This window comes from Apus apus, chromosome Z (assembly GCF_020740795.1).
Source record: "Apus apus isolate bApuApu2 chromosome Z, bApuApu2.pri.cur, whole genome shotgun sequence".
Taxonomy (NCBI): Eukaryota; Metazoa; Chordata; class Aves; order Apodiformes; family Apodidae; genus Apus; species Apus apus.
Genome location: NC_067312.1, coordinates 71,893,304 through 71,917,866, shown reverse-complemented (window position 1 = coordinate 71,917,866; position 24,563 = coordinate 71,893,304). Strand labels below are relative to the sequence as shown.

General features: G+C 39.0%; 1 protein-coding gene across 2 annotated transcripts in view; it reads left to right on the top strand.

The window, feature by feature from the left end:
* Window positions 1-16,969, top strand: part of EDIL3 (EGF like repeats and discoidin domains 3) — a 247,748-nt gene extending 230,779 nt beyond the window's left edge. For both annotated transcript variants that reach the window (XM_051643225.1, XM_051643224.1), the window contains one exon: window positions 13,086-16,969. In XM_051643225.1, coding sequence (XP_051499185.1) covers window positions 13,086-13,235 — 150 coding nt within the window. In that variant the 3' untranslated portion in view covers window positions 13,236-16,969. The remainder of the gene's footprint in view (window positions 1-13,085) is intronic.
* The last annotated feature ends 7,594 nt before the right edge of the window (window positions 16,970-24,563 follow it).

Genomic DNA, 24,563 nt, shown 5'->3' with positions numbered 1-24,563 from the left:
GTATGTAAATAGCAGTTTATTTGTGTATTCAAAAACCATGTCAGTGCATATTTGGTAAGTATGTGCTATTTTCTGCAATTTTCTGTGAAGTATATCTTCAGTGTACATCATTACCTAGCCATTTTGGATTGATTTTTTTTTTTTTTACTGGAAATTAAGCACTAGGGCTTCAAATAGAGATATTTTTTTATTACCCTATTAAATGAATAAAAAACATAAAAAGTTTTGTAACTTCCTTTGCAAATGTTTCATGAAAGGCATAAAAAAAGTGTAGGTTTGCTGAATGATTTACCTGTAAGCATTTAACTTTTCTTTTGTTATTGAAGATATTAGTCATTTTACCTTTTCTTTAAACTTAACATTTTTACTGCAAATACCTGAATTCATAATTCCATCTGTTAGGAAAGAGAATACATCATATTAATTGCTTAAGGGAAATGCTAAGCAAGCTGACAAAATGTGAATTATTTATTAAATACCTTAGTGGCATTATGTCTGATTGAAACAGAAGATACATTAATAAAAATACCAGATGAGTGATGTCATGTCCCACAGGGTGGGCACAGCTCCCCAGAGGTGGGGACCCCAATTAAATATCAAATCCTACAAGGTGGTTATGGCACGTCCCAAAAAGTGGGCATGAGTAGAGTGAGGGTTCACCCAGTCAAGATTCTGGACCCCCTTGCTTTTTAAACTCCTTCTCAGAGAGGAGCCTAAGCGTGGCTGGATCAAATCCTCCTCATTTAATCTCTTTTAACAACCCATTCAGCAAGATTAAGCTTGGGAATTCTCTGTGCGGTACTCTAAGAGTTAAGACCATTGCCCAGGAGGCTTGTACAAAGCACAGCTTTACTTAAAATTGAGTAAAATTATAAAGCTTGTCAAAACCACACCACACTGTACTCTCAAAAGCAATGGATTACAAGTAGCAGAAACTGTCAAAGCAACAGGTTACAACTAGCAAAATGTAACAAAGCAATGGGTTACAAAAACTTAGAAAATATTTTACCCTTGTGCTGAGATAAGGTTAGAAACAGAGAGAGAGTGAAGGGGAATAGAAAAGATATGTCCACCCTCCAGCGATGATCTTGGTAGGTAGTTGTGGTCTTTGGTGGGTGGGCACGCGCCAAGAACCCCAAGCCTGCATCTTTTACACTACCTGACCCTGCCTGTTTGGGAATGTATTCTACGCAGACTCAGTGTTGAATTTTAGAGTGTTCTAGAAATGAGTGGGTGAGGCTCCAGGTGGTTGCCTGGGCCCCCCCAGCTGGGTTGACTGCACAATGGCCTTATTTCTATGCATGAGCCCGGTTCAGTGGCCTTACACAAGATGGCACTCTGCCTCCACAGGATACCACTGGCCTGCCACTTCTCCTTATCAAATAAGGACAATGTCCCTGCCTCTTAGGGTGACCACTAAAGGAGGGGCTCCCATTGCAAGGACAGTGTCCTGTTTACCAGGGTGACCACTGAAGGAGGGGCTCTTCTTGCAAGAACAGGGTCCAGTTTATCAGGGTGGTTACCAAACAAGGGGGTCCTTGCGAGAACAAAGTCCAGGTGTTTTATTGAATGAGAACTTCACACAAGCACAGTGTCTATTTTGTCAAGGAGGCTGTTTTGAGACAGTTATTCATTTTGGGACTTAACAGGTGATACACCTCATAATGTATTTCTCAAATCTGTGGTTTTTTTAACATCTGTATTCAGAGGGATAAATGTTCCCACTTGTACTTATTTTCCTCAGAATAAACAAAAGATTCTTCAGTAAAAAAATAATATAATTCATATAGGTTAATTAATTTATGTGAAATAATGAGAAACCTTTTGATATGCAGATGTGTTGATTTGGGACTAAACAACTGCATCTCTTAAATTTCACTGATTTTAAACCATTGATCAAATGTACACTCATTTACTAGGGAAAGGTGTCCTAAAGGATTAAGAAAGCATGTAACTATATGTGTGTGTCTCTGTAGACATTTTAAGGTTATTTTCCAAAGATGACACTAGAAAGACCCACTCTTAAAAGCCAAATGACAATTCACTGTGGTTTTATCCTACACTGACATTATTCCCCATCAAATTCTAAAGGAATTCAGATAGTGAAAACAAAATCAGTTGTTTCAGCCATCCAACTGAGAAGGTCCTGACACCAATGATTATGGATGTGTCTAGTGTAATTGGTTGTCAGATAAAAATTGGAAACAAACAACTCACCTTTTGTAGACATACCATAAATGTATTCAGTACAAATAACAGATAGGCACTTCAGTACTTTGTACACATCCCATTTTACTCCCTGGCATTTGAAAACAGAAACAAAACTGTGAAAGGAGTGTCTTCTCCAAGCCAAACTTTTATTAGGAAACTGTTGTATTCGTTTTACTGAAAAAGGGAACAAATGTATTCAACACAAATACAGGCTGAGCAGGTAATGGATGGAGAGCAGACCTAAGGAGAAGGACATGGGGGTGTTGGTTGATTGAAAGCTCAACGTGAGCCAGCAATGTGCGCTTGCAGCCCAGAAACCGACCGTGTCCTGGGCTGCGTCAAAAGAAGTGTGGCCAGCAGGTCAAGAGAGGTGATTCTTTCCCTCTGGTCTGCTCTCCTGAGACCCCACCTGCAATGCTGAGTCCAGTTCTGGAGCCCCCAGCACCGGAAGGACACAGAGCGGTTGGAGTGAGTTCAGATGAGACCACAAAGATGATCCAGGCTGGAGCATCTCTGCTATGGAGACATGATGAGAGAGTTTGGGTTGTTCAACCTGAAGTAGAGAAGGCTCTGGGAAGACCTTAGAGCACCTTCCAGTACCTGAAGGGCCACAGGGAAGCTGGAGAGGGGTTTTTAATAAGGGCATGGGGTGATAGGATGAGGTTAATGGTTTCAAACTGAAAGAGGGGAGATTTAAATGAGGTAATAGGAAGAAATTCTTTGCAGTGAGTGTGGTGAGACACTGGCACAGGTTGTCCAAAGAAGCTGTGGCTGCCTCATCCCTGGAAGTGTTCCAGGCTGGGTTGGATGGGCTTTGGAGCAACCTGGTCTGATGGGAGGTGTCCCTGGCCATGCAGGGGGAGTGGATCTCGATGAACTTTAAGGTTGTTTTCAAGCCAAACCGTTGGATGATTGTATGATTTTAAATCTCCAGTGAGAAACACAGTAACAGTTGCAAGCAAATCTGAAAGTGCAACCTCACTTAACAACACTTTTCCAATCTACACTTGTTTATAGTATTTGTAAAGGCAATTAAATTATTTTTGCTTTCATCATCAGTTGAATTGTTAGTTGTTATAGTCCTTTAGGAACAATGGAAAACTGTTATTCATTGTCTTATTAAAGCATCTCATCCCACATTAATTAGCATCCCTAAGAATAGAATAGATGCATCTTATGATTCTTTAAAAAATCAAGAGCAATTAAAAACAGGTTGATATCAAATGCAATTAGCTGGAAATTAGAAGTTATAACTTCTGAATTTAAATTTGCATGAAATAAACAAGATCACTTGATCAATTCTAGACTTAACTCTTTGATACACAAACATTAATCCAAAATATCTTTACTGTATCATTTCTCTGTCTGATGGCAGAATCTGATATTCCAGAACTGCTGCTCGGTGAACTTGGCAAAACTTTATAGGAGACAGGACTGGAAAGGATCTTGGGACAAGACCTAAACATATACCTTTTGACCTATGAGGAGACTGTGCTACTTTCCTTCCATCCCCTCTGAAGTGTTCTCAGCAGAAAATGGGATTCAACAATCCCCAGGTCCCTTTCTGTCACCCTAAGAGTAGGTGCAAAGAGTTCATTGTTTGAACTAAGGCTTAATTCATTCATCTGTTCATCACCTAATCCAATGCTCATATCCTGTACCATTCTCCATAAGATTATTATTTAAAATGTTTGTAGAAAGAGCCAGTGATAAAAACTCCACTATTTTAAGTAGTCTGTTCCAGTATTTAAATATCCTTAAAGGTGGAAAACTTGCTTGTCCCCCTCGCAACAGTACAGCTGTCTGTCCTAGGGGACACAAAAATCGGATTTTATCTTCTCTTTTTTCAGACATTTTGTTTCAGCTGAACAATGTTAACTTATTTCTTACTTATTTCTTCTCAGTTTCTAACTGTGGAAAATCTAGTCTCCAATCTTTCAGGTTTTCCTCAAAGGATGTATTTTCTCAACCTCAGATCATTCTGCTTGGAGCAGCTCATCCTGAAGTGTGGTTTCACAAACTTGTTGTAGTGTTGCAGTCTTTAGCACAGAACTACTGCCTGCTCCATCATTCTCCATATTCAAAGAATCATAGAATTATGGGATGGTTTGATTTGGAAGGGAGCTTAAAGATCATCGAGTTCCAATCTGCCTGCATGGACAGGGACACCTCCCACTAGATCAGGTTGCTCAGGACCCCATCCAACCTGGCCTTGAACACTTTCAGGGAGGGGGCAGCCACAGCTTCCCTGGGCAACCTGGGCCAGGGTCTCACTACCCTCATAATGAAGAATTTACTCCTATTGTCTAACCTAAATCTCCCCTCTTCCAATTTTGAGCCAGTATCCCTTGTCCTCTCACTTTTTACAAGCCCTTGTAAAAAGTCCCTCCCCAGCTTTCCTGTAGGCTCCCTTCAGGTGCTGGGAGGCTATTGAGAGGTCTCCCTGTAGCCTTCTCTTCTCCAGGCTGAACAACCCCAACTCTTCCAGCCTGTCTTTGTAGCAGAGGTGCTCCAGCCCTCTGATCATCTTTGTGGCCTCCTCTGGACCCGCTCCAGGAGTTCCATGTCCTCCTTGTATTGGGGGCTTCAGAACTGGACACAGAACTCCAGGTGGGGTCTCGCAAGAGCCAAGTGAAGGGGTAGAATCCTTCCCTTGACCTGCTGGCCATACTTCTTTTTATGCAGCCCAGGACACAGTTGGCTTTCTGGGCTGCCAGCACACCTTGCTGGCTCATTTGAGCTTCTCATCCACCATCACTTCTAAGTCCTTCTCCCCTAGACTGTTCTCAATGTATTCTCTCCCCAGCTTGTATTTGTGCTTGAGATTTCCCTGATCCAGGTACAGGACCTCACACTTGGCCTTGTTGAACTTCATGAGGTTTGCACTGGCCCACTCCTCAAGCCTGTTAAGGTTCCTCTGGATGGCATCCCTTCCCTCCAGCCTGTCACCTCACCACAAACTTTGATGTCATCAGCAAACTTGCTGAGGGTGCACTCAATGCCACTGTCCATGTCTCGAAAAAGGTTGTTAAACAGCACCACTCCCAATACCAACCCCTGAGGAACACCACATGTCACTTGTTTCCATCTGGACATCAAGCCATTGATGAGCACTCTTAGAGTGCAACCATCCAGCCAGTTCCTTACCCAACAAGTGGTCCATCTATCAAATCTATGCTGTTACAGCTGTTACACCAGGATGTCGTGAAGAACACTGTCAAAAGCTTTGCACAGATCCAGGTAGATTACATTGGCTGCTCATCCTTTTTCCACCAATGCCGTGATCCATTGTATAAGGCCACCAAAGTAATCAGGCAGGATTTGCCCTTGGTGAAGCTGTTTTGGCTGTCACCAGTCACCCCTTTGTTTTCCATGTGCCTTAGCAGAGCCTTCAGGAGGATCTGCTCCGTGAACTTGCCGAGCACAGAGGTGAAACTGACTGGTCCATAGTTCCCTGGGTCTTCCTTTTTTCCTTTCTTGAAAATGGGGGTTAGGTTTCCCCTTTTCCAGTCAGGGAAAATTTCACCAGACATGTGACATTGGTTATGGCTTCCTAAGGTTTAGCTTGATAATCATCATTATTAAATTGCTCCACTGATCTTCTGCACACTTCTCCAATTTGTCAAGACCACTCAATTTTGATCCAGCTTTTCAAAATGGGAAAGCCATATCTGAACTTTTAACAAGCAAATCTATTTCCCTCATCCATTTCACTACTGAGAATACATAAATTGGATTCAGCCAGTCATGGATCATCACCCAGTAAAACCTTCCAGTTTGACACCCAGCCCTTCACAATCTCTCCAGCTATTTGTGTGTTGATGCAGTGTACTCTGATGAAATTTGCCCACTGGATCTGGGCACCACTAGATATGCTGGCCACACTCTAGCCTGTGTGCAGTGGAACAAAAATATAAACAAAAAAAAAATAATACGAACAGCCAAAGAAGAAGCAATACTGTGTCTCTTCCATGGGGATAAGAAAAGAAATAGCATCACTGGTCCTGTCTAATAGTAACATCTTTGCACAGGAGACACACCAATTCCCTTAGCTTAAGTTAAGATACAAGATTTAGCCCAAAATGCAGCAGCACTGTAGGGGAAGCCATGTTTTGACATCAAAGTGAAACTGTCATGAAATGTTTCTTCTGATCCTGGAGATACAGAAGGGAGATAAAAGATAGATACTGACAACTATCAATAGCAGCAGGCATAAATTACTCATCATTTGCTCTCATTCATTCTGTTTATTATCTGAACATCTAGATTTCTTCTATGAATAACAGAATATATAGATTATTTTTTTTTATATTCTCTGCAGGTGATTTACTTATCCTGTGACACTTGTGATACAATCATCCAATAATTTAGGAGAAAGATGGTTCCAAAAACTTTTGAAGAAAGGAAGGCAGGATAAGAGAGGAATAGCTGCTTTTAACGTCATAAGGAAATAATTGTACTTTCTGAAAAAGCAATAATTATGGAGACAATGGTAGGCTAGTAATAATTCATTGCAGATTAATGATATGACTTTGAAACATTGAGGGAAGAGCTGAGAGCCTAATCCTGTCTGGTGCTGAGCATCTCACTGTTCAGCTGTTGAAGGATGAGTCATGATGTATCAGAAGATCTCTGAATTCCTGAATCTATTCACTTCTGCCTCTTCATCATTTGTGAAGTTATTTTACAAAGGACAAAAATGCTGGTATCCTGTGTTCATAAGTGCACCGTGTGCAGCCTGTATCTTTGGTCAATCAACAAAATAGTTTGAAACAAAATATTATTTTTTTTTCAAACAGAAGGAAACAATGTGTTCAGTTTTCTTCTTCGCACTATTTCAAATGGAAAAGTTGTTCCAAGAGCAGTGGTTCCTGTAGCTCCTGTTTAGCTTCTGCTGTTTTAATGGCCAGTCATTTGAGTTCGTACATGTGCTGAACTTCTGGAAATGCAGACAAACAGGTACTGGGGGGGGAAGTCTTTAAAAACTGAAGCCTTTCTTATTCATTTCAAATAGTTTGAAGTATTTGCTAGGAAGATATGAAAGCTCTTCCTGTTTTCTTCAAGAAGCAAAATAAATTACATTGCAGGCTGGCAAGTAGGAAGAAAATACATTTTAGAAAAAGGACCAGAGCTAATAGCTATCTTGTTTTCCTCAACTAGAGGTCAGTAGCTCACTATGCCTCCAAAGCTACAGACCTTCAAACCAAATGTGACCTTTTTTTTTTTTTTTAATCACATTCCGTGTGTGATTTGTAAATCATACAGCCTACATTTGATAACTCAAGGCCAGCTGCAATGTCAAATGGCATTTTAGAGGCTGTTTTTTAAAATAAGCTAAGAACGTTTGAAAGTAGCCTAAAGGAGTCTAGCAGACTGCAGCACTGTCAGTCTTTATTAGCTATCTGCAGTGCAATTAACTGCAGGTAGACAATGTCCAATATGCAAGTGACCAATGGATTTGTGCATGAAATTATAAACTACTTATAACTAATATACTTTGCATTACTAGTTAATTGCCATAGGAATGGAAAATAGGAACTTACTTATAAATGAAAAGTTAGATTGTGTTAGTTTAAAAATCTTGCTGCTACATTTGTTAATGGATTTCTGTATGGTGTTTAATTACTTTAACACCTGATTTACATTGATAGATTCCATTTCTACCTATAAACTATGTACTTGGCATAGTTAAAGAATATTCTTTAAAGTAATTTTATTTATTAGTATTATTTAAAATTATATTTCTAATATAACTGTGGTATTGTAAATTTTGTTTATCATTGGTTTAAATTATGGAAGACTTCTATTCCTTTTGGATGTGTCAACATGATTTGTATCAGATTATGATCTAGCTACACTCTTCTAGGTTGTGCCTCCAGCACACATATCTTTCTCCTTCATACTGTACTAAGAGCTGAAAAAATACAACATGCTCATATTAACAGTCTCCACCTTGAATTTCTGTAAGCATTTCTGGAGATAAGTTGGTCTTCAAAATATATCTCTTTTTGCTTGGCTTTGAACCTTCTATCTTAAAGCACTTCTAAACTAAGTACAATAAAGTCCCATTTTAGTAACGTCAGTAGATTAATCAAGTGGAACAAACAAGAATATGACACTGTGTTTTGCAAGTTTAAAAGTTTCATCTGCCTGATACCTCTTCTGAACTTAAAGGAACAATAAAAATCATGTAATACATGTGTCCTGTATCACATAAAGGGAAAAAACAGTCCTGGCACTGGACCCTTTTGCATAGCTATCCATTGCATGGCAACCAACTCCAGACTCTTCAGCCAGTCCTGGATGGCTAAGATCAAGAGTGGAAATTTAAACCAACCCACAGAAATTTCACCTGTACCAACTGAAACAAAAGAATGCCTTTTTACTCCTCATGATCACTCCAAAAACATGGGTGCACACATACACATACGCATACACAAGTATATAAATTATATTAAAAAAAAAAACCTTCCCAGTCTTTTATAGGTGAAAGCATCTTCCACAAGATGGAGGATGGAGGATATGCCTATAGACATCACTTCTACTGTAAATCATGATCTATTTCACAATGTTTTACCTAGTGTTTTTCACAGGTAACTTTTGACAGTGAGAAGAGTTACTCAACCAAGAAGAAAAACTTCAAAGCAAATAAATGGTCTGTTCAAAAGTGTGAATTCTTAAGTGAATAGTAATAAAGAAAGAAGCAATATGTTCCCAAGAAAAAGAAATATGGCTGTCAAAAATTACTTTTAATGCAGTTTTTGTTGGTTTGGGGTTTTTTTAGACTTTAAAAGAACAGTGTCCCCTTTATCTATCTGAATATTAAGACTGAAGGAAACTCCAAACAGAAGCTAGGTCTAGCTATTATTTTAAAATAATCTGCCTGTAATATGAGCAGAATTAATTGCTCCATGAAATAGCATATTTAAAACATTCTGCTCAGAATAAAAAAAAATGCCTAAGTACAGCAGACAACTCAAGTGACTTGACCTCTGAGGCTTGAATATTAAAGTCTCAACTCAGCCATTATCATAAATAGCAGAAATCAATAATGCTGTCGCTGATGCAGACTTTTCATGCAATTTAAGCATCCGCAAGACATTAGATCTGGAAAGATTCTTTGTGAAGAGAATTTTTATCCTTCTTGCACATCCATTGGCACCACACAACAAGGAATCTTTCCCAGTGCAGCCACCTGTTAATGCATGTGCCCTGAAACCTGGTTTCCACCTCTACAACTGGAGCAAAGTAAACATTCTTTGTCATAAATTCCACTTTTCCCAAGCTATTCATCTTCAGGTATTTCATCTAAATAAAACAGAATAGTTTTCTGTTTAAAATCTGAATCAATTCACTTTCTTATTTGGATTTGCTGCTTATACCTTAAAAACCTTAGACCTATTGAAAATCTTAGCCAGTGTTTGAAGGCAAGACATCCCGTTATAAACAAGACTCATTTATATTTCAGAAATCTTCTTTGCAGAGAATATCAGTACATATTTTCCAGGTTTTCATTCTCTTTCATGAACTGATCATAAAATAAGCCATCATACTTAAAAGTACAGCAGCATGTGTTTTCTACTTTTTAATTTTACTAGCAGCTGTAAAAGTTCCAGCTTCAGAGGAGCTACACGTGTGTGTTCAGGATGTGTATTTGTAAACTTGCTGAAGCTGCTGAGTAAATGTTTTAGAAAGTTCCACCTTTTAAATATGCAGACGGACATAAATAGAGATCCCCACTGTAAAATCTTTAACATTCTACAACAAGATTACCAAAATGCAGGAGCTTCAGTCCACTTTAACAAGAACAAGCACCTTGTAATGTGGGAGCCACTGGGTTGGGTGAGGCTGAAGCTTTGTCTAAGGGAGGCAGCATCCTGCAGCAGATGACTGGAGTAATAAAAACACAGGGCTGTTACTCTTCCCTAGTGTATCTTCCCAGTCTCTGGCTTTCTTTTTATATTTTTAATAGCCTTCGTTGATTTTGCCGCTAACAATTTGTTTGATCTTGGAACAGAAGTTAAAGGCTGTGGAAACTGTGCCACAATTTAATTATGTGTTAGGTGGCTCAGGACAAATCACTCCTTGTCCCCTCGCTCTGGTAAGGGAAGAATACAACATTGCCTGCTATTGATTTTCCCATGCCACTTACGATTCTATAGGCATTTCTTACATCTCCTTTCAGGCTGAAGAGTCTCATTCAATTTAATAATTTGTAAAAGGACATTCTTCTGTGCTTGTGGCCATCTTGCCGCTTTGCTCTGCATATTTGCAGGACCATACCTGCACCCACCTGGAACTCAAAATGAAGATACGTGCCAGCTTTATGCACTGGCATGTGAATGACTTACACTCTGCTTTTTATTCCTTCACCACTAATCAGCTTGAGTTTTATTGTCATTTGACTGTTTTTTTAATCTGAAAAATTACATAGAACTGTGTATTATAACTCCAACATCAGCTTCTTGGATGCAGTCTTCAGAGGTGTTGTGTGCTCAGAAAAATTTCTTAGAAAGAAATGTGAGGAGTGAACATTTGTGGTATGAGGCTATCAGCTCCTCAAGAGTTTTTAATTGCTTGTGTGATTCTTTTAATATTGACTGTTTGGGCATAAAGCAACAGGTAGTTAAAGAAAAATTACATTCTCTTCTACTGATTAATTGGATGTATGGATTTTGTCCTTTGTCATTTGCAATCTTTCCAAATTTCTTGACTGCACTAGGGAACTTAGGCTGAAATAAACTGAAGAGTGATAATTTTATTTTTTTTTCCCATAAGAAATTTTTCCACAACAAAAACATCAAGTAAATTTCCTCTTGGAATATTGTATTTTCTTCAGGTCACATTTGTGGATACTGACAATGCTTCTCTCAATTTCTGATAGCTTTATTTCCCTAAAATCCTTTTTCTGATGTAGCATGTTTAGTTACTTTCTTGAAACTGAATCTTGAATTTTGAGGGAAGGTGAATTAACCTCTGAAATAGATGAGTTTGACTCCAAATGCTAATGAAATAATGCATGAATTAGAAATAAAATTTAATTCTTATTTTACTGGGCTCAGTAAATGAGCAGGTTGCTTGGTTTGCATCGCTTTTTTTTTTTTTTTTTTGTACAGTTACATGAAGTTATAAATACTGGGGCTGTACGTGGGTTCTGGTAAACAACATTTTCTGTTCTAAGCCTTCATTTCAATGTCATCTCTGAAATACATCTCCAGTTTGGAAAACAGAACAGACTAAAAGAATTTTCCAATAGCTCTGCAGCAAGAATTGTCTGCAGTTCTGCATTGCTGGGTAAAAAATATCAACAGATATATTGCATGCATGCCCAAGAAATCAAATTAAAAAAAAAAAAAAAAAAAAATACTTTTAAGCTTTCCTAGCTGCATATTGTACATTGAGGGTGCCACTCTGTAACTGTCAAAATAAGCTTACTGCATTTATGTTGTATGGCCACAAATGAAACTCAAATTCAGGTGCAATCTTGTTAGCCCAAGTACTCCACCTGATTTATGTATTCAGCACTATTCTTGGGCAACAAACCATTTTTCCTGTGGTAAATATATTTTTTTACTTACACTCACAATACTGTTGTTTCTGTGGTCAGTCTGTCTCCAGTTTTATCCATCCATCTTAATTCCTAGATGCTTTAATGCTCCCAGCTCTGTGTTAGTGAGATGCCAGAGAAGAAAGCAAATTTGTCACTTGTGAAAGAGCGTCAGTTGTGGGGAATACGTGTTTTGTTTGAGATGCCAAATTGATAGCACTTGAGAGAAGCTTTCAAAATTCAAAGAAAAGATGCAGCGTAGAAACCAAAAAGTGAAGATTTTCATGTAGTGTTTTGTAAACATGTCATGAAAGAACCAGCTTGAGGGCTAAAATAGTAGATGAGCCTATTCTGAATTCAACCTCTGACATTTTCCGTAAGAATTTGCAAGAAACGTTATTTAGCACTAATAACAGCCCTATAAGCACATCCAGGAGGTCCATATTCCTTCTCTGCATGATGCAGATGAAAGTCATTCATTCCAAGTCAAAAAACCATTAGATACAGTTTTTACAAATGAAAAGTGAATTGTCTGACATTTGAAGAGAATGAACATTTCCCATAAAAACTGAAAAATATCTCAAGAGAATAATTTGATCATTTTGTCAAAAAGTGGTGCCGTGGCCTTTGGATTTAAATAGTGGCTGCCAGGGGAAAAATCCAGCATTGTTGTAACACAGACAGAAGGCTGGGAGCTCACTGATGTATTAGTTAACCCCCACTAGTGGAAAACAGCATCTTAACAGGCACTGTACCATGCTAGGATTTTTTACCCTGATCACAAACAGATGCCCTGAATTCATACACTGAAATTTGTTTGACAAGATAACATCCTTGATAATCACTAACTTCACAAGGTTTTACATAGTTGCATCCAAGCTGCATTCAGAAGTGATACAATAAGTTATTCTGAACTTTAATTATTCGTTTTATTTTGTTGGAAACAATAACAGGATGTCCTGGGATTAATTTGGCGTAATAGAAATGCCAAGTAAAAAGACATTTAATTTTTTAAATGTTAATCATTTTTATGTAACTTTTAGAGTGAGGCCCCAGGGCTTGACAGAACAGCAGATTAAGCTTTGAATTGAAGGCCAAATCTACACCAGGGCCAAGTGTGCCACACTCATACCCAGCTCTGAGGTATCTGCCATACTGTGAAGTCTGCAGGTTTTAGCAAAAGCAACTGGTCTTTCCAGCATCAGTTGGGTGCCCAGACGGTCAAAACTCAACATGGAGATCAAGGAGGTGCCCAGAGATGTCAAGGGTGTACCACAGCTCTTCTTAAGCCACCCGGGCCTCAATCTTCTCGTTTCTTGCCCTTCAGGTGTTCCAGGGAAATTTTGACAATGACACACACCGTAAGAACGTCATCGACCCTCCAATCTACGCCCGGCACATCCGCATCCTCCCGTGGTCGTGGTACGGCAGGATCACCCTGCGGTCGGAGCTGCTGGGCTGCGCAGTGGAGGACTGAGGCACGTCTCCCTCCAGCATCACAGCGCTCGGTGTAGCTAAAAGCCCCTCCGTAGAAGAAACTGTGCAAAGCCTGTAGGATGCTGGGTGATCATGTTCACTGTCATGAACAAGTGCTCATTTTATGGTAGGCCGCTAACTGTCTTTCGCAAGGAGGTCTAAGCCTGCCCTTTAAATGATCCAATCCGATTTTGCCCTTGAAATCTGATAGTGTTGTCCCTTCTGCTGTGGAATCTTTCTAGTTTTCCTTTGAGTTGTTCACACTGGTTGAAACATGTTAGGGAAAAAAACAGCAGCATCCTTTTTACAAGAGAAGAGAAATAGCATGACAAAGCTCATTTGCAGCTTTAGAAATGTTGGGCTGATGAATTCTCCATAAATCACATTGTCATCTTACTTGCAAAAAGTGATACTGCAGCTTTTAGCAATAAGTTTACTTGGGGATGACTGCATTATAGTAATTGTGCCTATCAAACACTGTCAGTATTTATCACATATATTTTGGAAGATACTTTATGGTACTGTAAAACACAGTACCTGTGATATTACAAGCTACCTTTCATCACTTTTGTCTGTACAGCAGAGTCGGTGCACCTAAATGGTTTTCCCAACTAACCCCATTTTCCTTCTCTAGCTTGCATGCTGTAGACATGACCTCCATCTTTTCTGTTTGGTATCGCCACTAATGTTACTTTCCTTGAAAGAGATGATCTGTTTTCATATGGAACAAAATCTGCTATCAGTATATTATGAAGTTAACGAATCTGCCAAAGTTTATTAATTCTGCGTGAGAGGCACTTTTTCAAGGAGGCTGGGGTGAGGCATCAGGATACTTGTGTCATCTCATCTTAAGCACACCTGGCATCAGAAATCATGAACCCCTTTTGTGACACAACCTTAGATGGAGCTGCCAGCCCAATTACTTCTGTCAGAAACATCCTTAATTTCTGGAAGGAGGTAAATGTGGGGTGAAGGAATCAGATGCTAAAAGACACACAGGAGGAATGTCTCCCTTACTGCCAGGAGGCCCCCTCAGTAGGCTTTTCTTGCCATGTTGGTCACAGCCTCCCTCCCAGGCATGAAGGCACAAGGTGTCATAGGAGTTCATCAAAGCTGGGCCTTTGGCACACTCCAATCTCAAAAACATCCTTTCAGACATGTGGTGGTGACCCATGAGGGAGGCTGGTTTTATCATGCTTCATCTGCAGAAATGCTTCACACACACTATGTTGTTTTAACATTTTTAATAGCCGTCAAGGACCCCAGTTTAAAAGTAAACTTTAGGAGGAAAAGTGGAGCAATAGGGAAGACATCCTCCCCTATGCCTCAGTTTCCCCTGATGATAGAGATAATGATACCAACTGCTATGAGCACTGCAGGTTTCCTTGGAATAAAGTGCTCTATGACTATTTTAGAGTAGCACCTATGTCTACAAACATCCTGGGACAAGGAGCGATGGGACTTTTTATGTTACCTGAAATAACAGCATTTGGCATTACAACCATTCTTTTGATTTCATAACATGCTGATGTGGAGAGAGATGATAGATAGGTATATAGATAGATAGATAAGTAGATAGATAGCTGCATGTTTTAGCAAATGTCACTGACCTAATTTTTTTTTGCCACTGTTACATTCTCACTGAAACACTGAAGAATGAACCTGGGTGCTGCTTCCCAGGCAAACAACTAGTTGGCCCACAGTCTGTGAAGGGCAGTTTACTTTGGAAACAAAATGGTTTGGATTTCCAAAACCTGCATTCAATCACACATTCTCCACCACAGACAAAATATAGTATCCATTGAACTGTGAAAGACTCTAGAATAGCAGCCAGGAATTTTACATACAAGAATTGGGGATATATTGGTGGCGGTTTTCTGATAGTGTCACTTAAACTGTCACATTTTAACAAACAGAACACCCTGCCTCTATAAAATGACTTAATCCTTAAACTGTATTTATACAATTATTTATTTTATAAGGCTTAGACATTTAAAGACTTATAAAGAAGAGTCTTGTAAAGGTAAAAGTATGTGTAAGAAATGTTGAGGTCCTGTGCAACACTGCTAAGTTTGTTCTTTATTTTTTACTTTGTGCTGCATAACAAAAGCCACTAGACTGTTAATGTCTTGTCTGTAACTGTGTTAACAGCATTCCTTAACAATGTATATATGGAGTGGTCTTCAAGCACAGTGAGCAATTTTGAAGAGAAAGTCAATCGTTACTGGTACTTACGAAGAGCAAAAGAATTCTGGAAAGTGAAGGACAAGTTTTGTTCTAAATTACCTACTGACCATGTTTTGCACTCTTGGTGCTACAACACCAAAAATAGTAATTAAAAAAGGTAATATTTTTATCTTTAGACCACACACAATATTTAAAGATGACCGAAAACATTTTCCTACTGTGGGAGAGTAATTAAACCTGAATTTGATTACAGATATGAAGAACAGCATGTCGCTATTTCACTAGTTACATGTACCCATTTCAGAAAATGAGGCCCCTAGTCTGCCAACATTTTTTAATGTTCTTTTAAAATATTTGTTCTGTGTTCTGAAGTGACTTTTTTAATGTTACTCATCCTTTGCTACTTCAGTTTTGGCTTTGTATTAATCTTTCTTGGTTTACTAATTTAATTGCTATCCAGACATCTGCATATAAAAACAGCCTTTTCATGATACCTAACATAATAATTATATTTTGTATTAATTTAGAGTTGAGTATTTTCATCCTACATCCTGTGTCAGGTTTCATCTGCCAGCAGTCTTCACGACCTGCAAAGAAAGCTTCATGCATCATGGTAACATTGTTATCTTTTATAAAACATAATGTATGTGATGCCCTTATAATTTCAACTAACATACTGGTTTTTTTTCTAATGAAATTATTCCTTAGGTACCAAGAAGTTTTCTTTCAATGGCATTGTGCAGCCATAGTACCAAATTCTGGTCACCGTGTCAGCAGTGTATGTCTGAAATAATTCCTGGTTTCTGTGGTGAAGTTCAGATTTAACAAAACAGATGAGAATCAGATGGTGGTCTAAAAGTAAGATTTTTCCCTTTAATTTTATTTCCCTGTCTTGGTGAGCACCACTGACATAAGGGGCAAGTTACAAATTAACATGACTCTACTCTGCCAGTGAAATAAACTACTATCCCCAAACCAGAGATAAGTGCAGGACAGGTTATGTCTTTTTAAGGGGGGGATGGAGAAACACTCTGAAATTATTCTTGACTTCTGTATTAATTGTAACAATGGCATTGAACAAGACTGAGAATGTTCTTATTAAATTTCACCCTGAACCAGTTAAGTATTAGTAGGCAGACTTAACCTTCTGTAGCTCTGTAATGTGCTACGTTTATGACCTAGGAAATACAGCAACAGTACAAGGCTGTTTTCTCTGTGTTATGCTAAGGGCTCATCATGTTAGCTGGCTCTGGTTTTGAGGTTGACTTTCTCTTTTGGAATGGCTGCATACAAATTAGTGGTCAGTCTTGAAGACTAAGGATACTAAATGAGTGTATCTTTGCTATACAACAAATATGAAATATATTCAGTGCTGGCTTCTGATGTGTCAGTAAGTACAGAAGTATCTCAGACACAATGACCTTTGCAACCTTTCAAGCTGTGTAATATTCAAATGGTTTTGTATATACTTAAATCATGTAGAACGATGTAAAACCAGTATGACCTTGTCTAGTCTTCAAACTTAACAATAAAACTTTTGAAAAATGAGGTTATTTTTGAAGCATTTATATGGCAATACCTTGAAGGAGATACAATTTATCTCACCCTCACTGGCAGCAAATGTGGAACAGAGGTATGATGTGACATTTTCCTGGGTTCATTCATGGGGTCTTTGAGGTATGTAAGTTTGTTTCTGGCAAAATCAACTGTGATGCTGCACTCCCTTCAATGTGTTCCCTTTGTTCTTTCAGATAAAAAAGCAAAGGTTTGAATGAGTCTAAAAATAGGTTTCCATCTTGCTGCTCTCTGAATGAGCACCAGAAATGTAAGGTGACAATTCCATTTCCTTTATTCCTTGGGGATATTTATCAGTCTTTATCCTCTCTTCTCCACTCCTGCATAGGCAGATTCTGAAAAGATAAACAGTGGCTGTAGTGCAGACCTGCTATGAGACTTCCAGCAGAGATGCTAAAGCAGGGCCAGTGCTTGCTCATGCCCTTGCCTTTCTTCACTTTATTTCTGTACAGCCTGCTCTCCAAAACTTCCTAGTTTAATTAATTGTATCACTTCAATTTCTGAAGAGGCATAGAGGTTAAAGTAGTGAGTGGAAAAGCCATTCACTTCCTGTTTTAAACAGTGAGGTTAAAAAATATATATACAGGTTTTTTTGTACTCCTGCTACTTTTGTAGATTCAGTTCTTTGCTCCATACTGATCCAGAATAAGCCCATAGATGTACATGCCTTGTCTTCATATCCATTTCAGCTGGTGTCCTCTCACCAAAAAACATCTGTTGAAGATAAAAACTGTCCACAATTATGTCTTGATGAGAGGTACCTTGTCTCCCAAACATGCAGTCTGAACACTAATGGCATGTCATCTTTCAACAGAAAAGTCACAGAATTGATGTTGCAAATTTTTTTATTACATATCTCTACCAGTCATAAAAATGAGAATATAACAGCCACACAAAAAGATTACTTTTGATGAGTAATGGCTGAATGTTAGCACTTCAGTCATGAATTTCTGGTAATAAACGTCTTGAATCTTTCTGATTTTTAATTATAAATTGCAACTCTTTCATGAAACAGAGGGCCTGTTCTTGAAGAAATGAAAAGTGGTTTTTCCTCTCATTCTTCATAATGTAGAATCCCAGGAACTCTAATGAAGACAATGAGAGAAAATAATGAGTAATTCTCTTCAGAATAGCAACTATTTATCAGTGTCCATCCTCCCTTACCTGTTGCTAATGAGCTCAAGGAATTAACATGCATATCAACGCTCTACATCATTATGAAATATGTAGTCTCTGATACTTCTGTGGTAAATAAAATGACGCTTACTTTGTACTTTAGATTCAAATAACAAAAGGTTAATTTTCTCACTTAGTGATTGCTAACTGACCTGTGATCACTGAGCCTTATGAAATAAAATACAACAAAGCAGAAGATAATATTACTGATAAAAACTTTTTTTTTTTTTTAAGTTCATAATTAATAGAGAAGTAAACTTTAGGATGCAAAAGACTGCCTTAAATTAGGAATATTAGACATGCAAGGCAGGCTCTGTGTGTCTGTTGCATAGCTTTATAACTGCATTTATCACAAATTATCTTTCAATATGTATTAGCATTAACATTTGGGGAGGTGCAAATATATGTATTTAAATGCTTCTGAACATAAGAATATGGAAACATGTCTAGATCTCACAATTTAGCTTGCTAAGAGTGCAGTGAAATGTATACGTTCGTAACAATACCAGTTGTTTGGTATAGTATGTGTCAGTTTAGAAATAGACTCCACAAAGACAGGAATATATGGGAAGCACGAATAACCTGAGGAAATTCAGCCTGGAGAAGAGAAGGCCCTGGGGAGACCTTCCAGTACCTGAAGGGGCTACAGGAAAGCTGGGGAGGGCAGTGATATGACAAGGGGTAAATGGTTTTAAACTGAAAGAGGGGAGATTCAGGTTAGAGATCAGAAAGAAATTATTCACCATGAGGGTGGCCCAGGGAGGTTGTGGAAGTCCTCTACCTTGAGGTGTTTAAGGCTGGGTTGGATGAGGCTTTGTGCAGCCTGGTCTAGTGAGAGGTGTCCCTGCTTATAGCAGGGGAGTTGTAATCTGATGATCTTTAAGGTCTCTTCCAACCTCAACCATTCTGCTATATGATTCTGTGGTCAAATGATCAGAACACGTTCATAATGTTTCTGGTGCTGTTTTCTCGCTGGTTTACAAGCTAATCTGTTGTGGTTATCTCAGGCTGCACATCAGATAATCAGTCAGTAGGCATGTTTCTGAGGGCCATATGACAAGATAAAGGATATCAGCCCTCAAAAAAATGGTAGGAAAGGTCACTAAATGTTTACATCAGATTGGAAAATAAAAAGCAAATTAAAGAAACATCCTGAAATATATTTGTTTTATGGGATGTTACAAGAGGTCAGTAGGAGCGGTAGAGATTTCTCTATTTTATTGCCTTGACCACAATAAATGCAATAAAATACAGACTGTCAGACATAAAATGTATATGTGATCCATTGACTCCAGATCAAAGTCCTTTTAAAAGTGATACAGCATGTTCTCATGAAAGTGTCGGACAATATGAGGTAGACACCATGGACCGGTACACTACAGACTTTGGTACCATGTTTGGCTGGGATGAATTTGCCTTTCTTCACTGCTTAGAAGAGGCTTTGCAGAAAGGAAACCATTGCTCAGAGACCAGCAGGGCAGGAGCCTGCTTGTGGGAAGTGGTGACTGATTGACTTTGCAACACTTGGTGGCTAGAGGGGCTCTAACCCTTTCTTTCATTCATTAAGCTTTTTTTATCTCAACCCAAGAGCTTTCTCACTTTTAGTCTTCTCTGTCCTGCTGGTGGAATAGAGAGAGGCAGCAGCTATGGGGCTTAGCTGATGTTTGCACTTCAGGTAGATGATACCCATAGCGCTTCCTTTGTCCATTGATGCAATCAGTCCATCATAGAAGGCCACTGTAATGGTTAATCATAAGTTGCCCTTGGTTAAGCCATGTTGGCTGTATGCAGTCACCTCCCTGTCTTCCATGTGTTTTGACATACCTTCCAGGAGGATCTCACAGTGCTGAGATTGAGTAGTCACTAAACATGCCAAGTACATTTTTTTCTGTCTAAGTAGAAGTGAAAAGAAGAACTAGTGGTATTGTCTACAGAAAATTCTCTACATCCAGGTCTATGTAGTTTTTCCTAAACTGTAAAAATACCAAAACTGAAATACACCGTACTGCTTTCTACTTTAGGCTTAATTTGGCATAGAGTAGCCTTCATCACAGAGATGAGCCACATGAAAATTACCCTGTCTTTCCAGGGCATGCGCACAAGTTGGATACATATTTACCTGCACAGTACCTTTTTCTCTTACAGTTTTTCAGGATGCCTATTCTTGCATCACTGACACAGGAAATAAATTAGCAGCACCAGGTCTGTACTGCCAAGTTGAAAAATGCACTGACCCGTGGACTGAAGATAAGAGCTATTTCAAAAATGCTGCCATTGAGACCCAGACTGTGTGAAGGGCCGCATCCTCTGCTTTGGACATGGAGAGAATAAAAACTACCAAAGAGAAAGGAAAACTACAGACTGATAAGATTAGACTAGAATGAGGAAGTAGTCTGGGAAAGGGTAAAGAGAAAGAAAAGGGGCTAGGAGGGCTGCCTAGGACTAGATGAAGAAGGTTATATAAACTGTCAGTTAATGTAGACAAACCGTATTGAACTTGCAGCACACTGTTCTTGCTGCTAGTTCAAATTTGTTTGTTTGTTTGTTTGTTTGTTTGTTTGTTTGTTTTACAAGCTGGCCCCTTTGCTTCTGTCTTCAGAGGATGCAAAAGAAAATAAACAACCTCCATTTCAACAAGTACAGTATGAAATTTTGCAGAAGTCATGCTGGAAACTACCATGTCAAGAAGATGAAAGGTCTTCTGCTGTACATCTGAAAAGCCACGATTTCTTCTAGCATAGTGTCCAAGCCTACAACCTTGGCACAAGCTGTCCCTACAGCATCTCATGTGCTTCCCAAGACAGTCACTTGCAGTGGTGTAAGGCATCCAAGCATCTCAGTACAGGTCTGTCCGGGATGTGATGCAAGTCAGGGCAAAGCCCTAGGTCAAGGCAGAAGGAGCATCTTTGTCAGTGCCTCATCCTCTTTCCTTGGCAGTCTAAAGCTGAGAACACATATTGCTGAAACTGGGCATTTTTCCTCATTATTAAAGTCTCACAAAGCTACCATAGTCACCTGCAAACGAGACAAGTGCCTGATTTGTAGCCATTAGCTTACACCATCTATGGCTCCAGATCTGTATATTCAGCAGTGCAATTAGTCTTTTTTCTAATTCTCTTACTCTTCAACGTTTTAGAATAGTATTACAAGGATGCTAATTAAGTTCAGTAACTTAATCTAGCTGGTCATCCTATGTATGCTGATATAAATATCTTCCAACTAAGAAAAATAAGTGGGGGTAGGGTGTAGTACTTGTTTGTGGGTATTTTACTAATGCTCCTGGTTTGCTTAATTATCTTGGCTTAGAGGCTGACATAAATGAGTTTTCTTCACATGGGAACAGGCAGCATTACTTGAAAGTCAGAAGCACTTCTTTGTTTAAAAGCCATGTTTCCCTTTACTGAATGATTCGTATTTTATTCAAAAATCCATCACTGACAAGTGACTGGAATAAGTAAGAAAGTTTTCTTATTCATGAAGATACTCAGTTTCCAGACAGGAGCCAAAGTGACTTCCAGAAAAATCTGGCCTATTATTTATATAATAAACATATATAGCACATGTCACTCACCACTTGCATTGGCTGCTCCACCTTTCTCTTTCTTTCCAGTTTCTGACCTGTAACAGAAAGTGTTGTTTAGCTGTGGGAATGAGACCTTCTATTCACAAATGGCTTTTCAGTGAGAACATGTTTAACTGTAACGGTCACATTCCCCAAATATCTCTGGGAGTCTAAAGCCAGACTTCCAAACCAGAGCAGCCCAGGTGCTAGGTGTGATGTGGTGAAGGAAAATTTGCCCAGTCCCAGTGCAGCTGTTGAACTGTATGAATAGCCTGCACAGTTTACATCTGTAAACACGGAGTGGGTAACAGGAATGGCTCAGTAAACATGTCCCAGTTAATCCCTTCATGGTATAAAAGACTGCACTTCAACTAAAACAGTTTGGATATTTTTAAACATTTAGCAATCTTTTCCCTAAACTCTACCACAAGCATTCCTATGATCTGGAAAAAAAAAAAAAAAAAAAAAAAAGTGGTTAATTTATTCTCCAAAGGGTTACATTCTATTGAGATTAATGTCTGCAATACATTCAGACTGCCTGAATGAACTAATATGTTCTCAAAGTCATAGAATCACAGAATCATCAAATGGTTTGGGTTGGAAGGGACCTTAATGATCTCCTAGTTCCAAACACTCTGGATGGGCAGGGACACCTTCCACTAGACCAGCTTGCTCAAAGCCCACCTTGGACTGCTCTAGGTCCATGAAGAGATGTATGGTACTGATCTATCATCCTCATCATACCAAACAGAAGAGCTGCTTGAGACATCCTTGATATAACAGTCCAGTAAATTGTCGTATGAGTCAGCACCTTGATTTTGAGCAACCTTTTGCAGGAGTAAGGGCTTGTTTCTGTAGAAGGAGAGTGAAATGTGCCAATAGTGTTGCAGCACAGCTGGTGATGTGCTTTCTGATGGGTGCCATGCATCTTTCAGGCACCAGGCAACAGGTCAATATTACCAGGACTCAGATGAACACAGCTTAGTTCTTACCTGATCCTGAGTGACTGAGAAATTATCTTGCATGATTTTGTGAAAAATCTCCATTGGTACTCTTAGTAAATTGCTGAGGACTCCGTCATAGCTACCTTTTTTCCTTATTTTGAGTCCTCTGTATATGCTGATGATCCATTTGCTTGTATTCCAATGGCACAGTGATTCAACAGAATGTATTGACATTTTGCAGCATGGATCACATCGTGAAATGCAGCAAAGAAGTGTTTTGACTGAAGAACAGGCAAAGTCTCATTAGTGTTCCTTTACTATCTCAAGACAACCTGGACTGGTTCTTCCTGGCCGGTGTGACATGACTTTAGACCAGAGAACACATACCTTGGGCTGTTCTGGAGAGTGGCACTTTGATGAACGTCCATTTTTCCATTAATTATCCCCATAAATAAGTGTCTTTCCCTTTAGCTCTACATTAAAATGTTGATTGGACCAGCCCCAGTCCTTATGGATCTTGTACAGATGCTTGTGCTTGCACTTAAGCACTGGAAAAAAGACAAGGTTTCAACTATGCTTCCCCAGCTGTACAGCAGGAATTGATGTCTCATCAGTAAGACTCATGGCATGGTTTTTAGGACTGGGTAAGTGATACTGGTAAACTCATATCCAAGGTCACTCCAGCTCCCTCTTTGCCTCAGAGTGCCTGCCCCTTTCCATGGTAATGGCTTGCCTTTCTTTCCCCAGTTTGGAGCACATAAAAACTGAAATAAATGTGGAGGAAGAGGAGGGGAAGGACTGGACCTGGCCCTTTCATGCAGCTATTCAGACCATGAGGCTCTATTAACTACAAGCATCATCACCAGAAGCAGCATAGTCAGTCAATACCTCCTGTTCAAAAATGATACTCCAAGTCTATGCAGTATAGAGTTTGGTTTTGTTTGTTTTTTTTTTAAACCAATTTATTGGGACTGAATATTAATTATGGAGGCACTGGAGGGAAAAGGGTAAATCTTCATCTGAACTTACCCTCCCAGCATATCTGTGACTCTTCAGGTCTTCCAGTTTCTGAGATACCTTCTAAGCATGGTCCGGCTCTGAACAGCCTTAATTAAATTAATTCAGTTAAGATTTTATAACCAATCTGGTTGAAAGGCTAATTAATATGACACAGTTCTGGCTAAAATTATTTCAAATGCCAGCGTTGTCCTATGCACATCTTAACTATTTCACAGGGGCTTCTTCTTAATCTGTTTGCATCTTGAGACAATCTGATTGCATGCAGTGGAATTAGTTACTTTGAGAACAGGAAAGATCATAGGCATGAATACTAATACTCAGCCTTTATTAAACTGAAGTTAAAGAGTGGGGGAGGAGTGAGAGAAAAGCAGTGCCTGAAAATGTAGACTAGAATTTGAGATAGATGAGCACAAACAGAAGGAACAAAGCTGTAAGAGGTACCTTTTCTGTGTGCTCCCCTCAGGTGTAATAAAGGCAGTACAGCACCATGTGTGCACTTGTGATTGACTTTGACCATGGGTGGCTGCACAGATTTGAATGGGACTGCTACACAGACTGTAATATGTAGAAGCAGCTGCATGACTGACATCTTTGCCTATGTCTTCACCATAACCTTTTCTATTACTATTACATTAAATTCACTCAACTGATTATGCAGGATCTCAGCTGTTATGTGATCCTGTTACCTTCAGGCAAAATTGCAAATGAGTCAAGAAATCTCGGTTCTACTGTTCTTTATAATGGTATTCATTATTTGTCCCATCTTAATTATTCCTTACAGGTGACACTGGAACACAAAGACCGAAGAGTTAATTTTCAGTATAATGAAAAACAAGTACATGCTAATATGTTCCATGTTACTTTG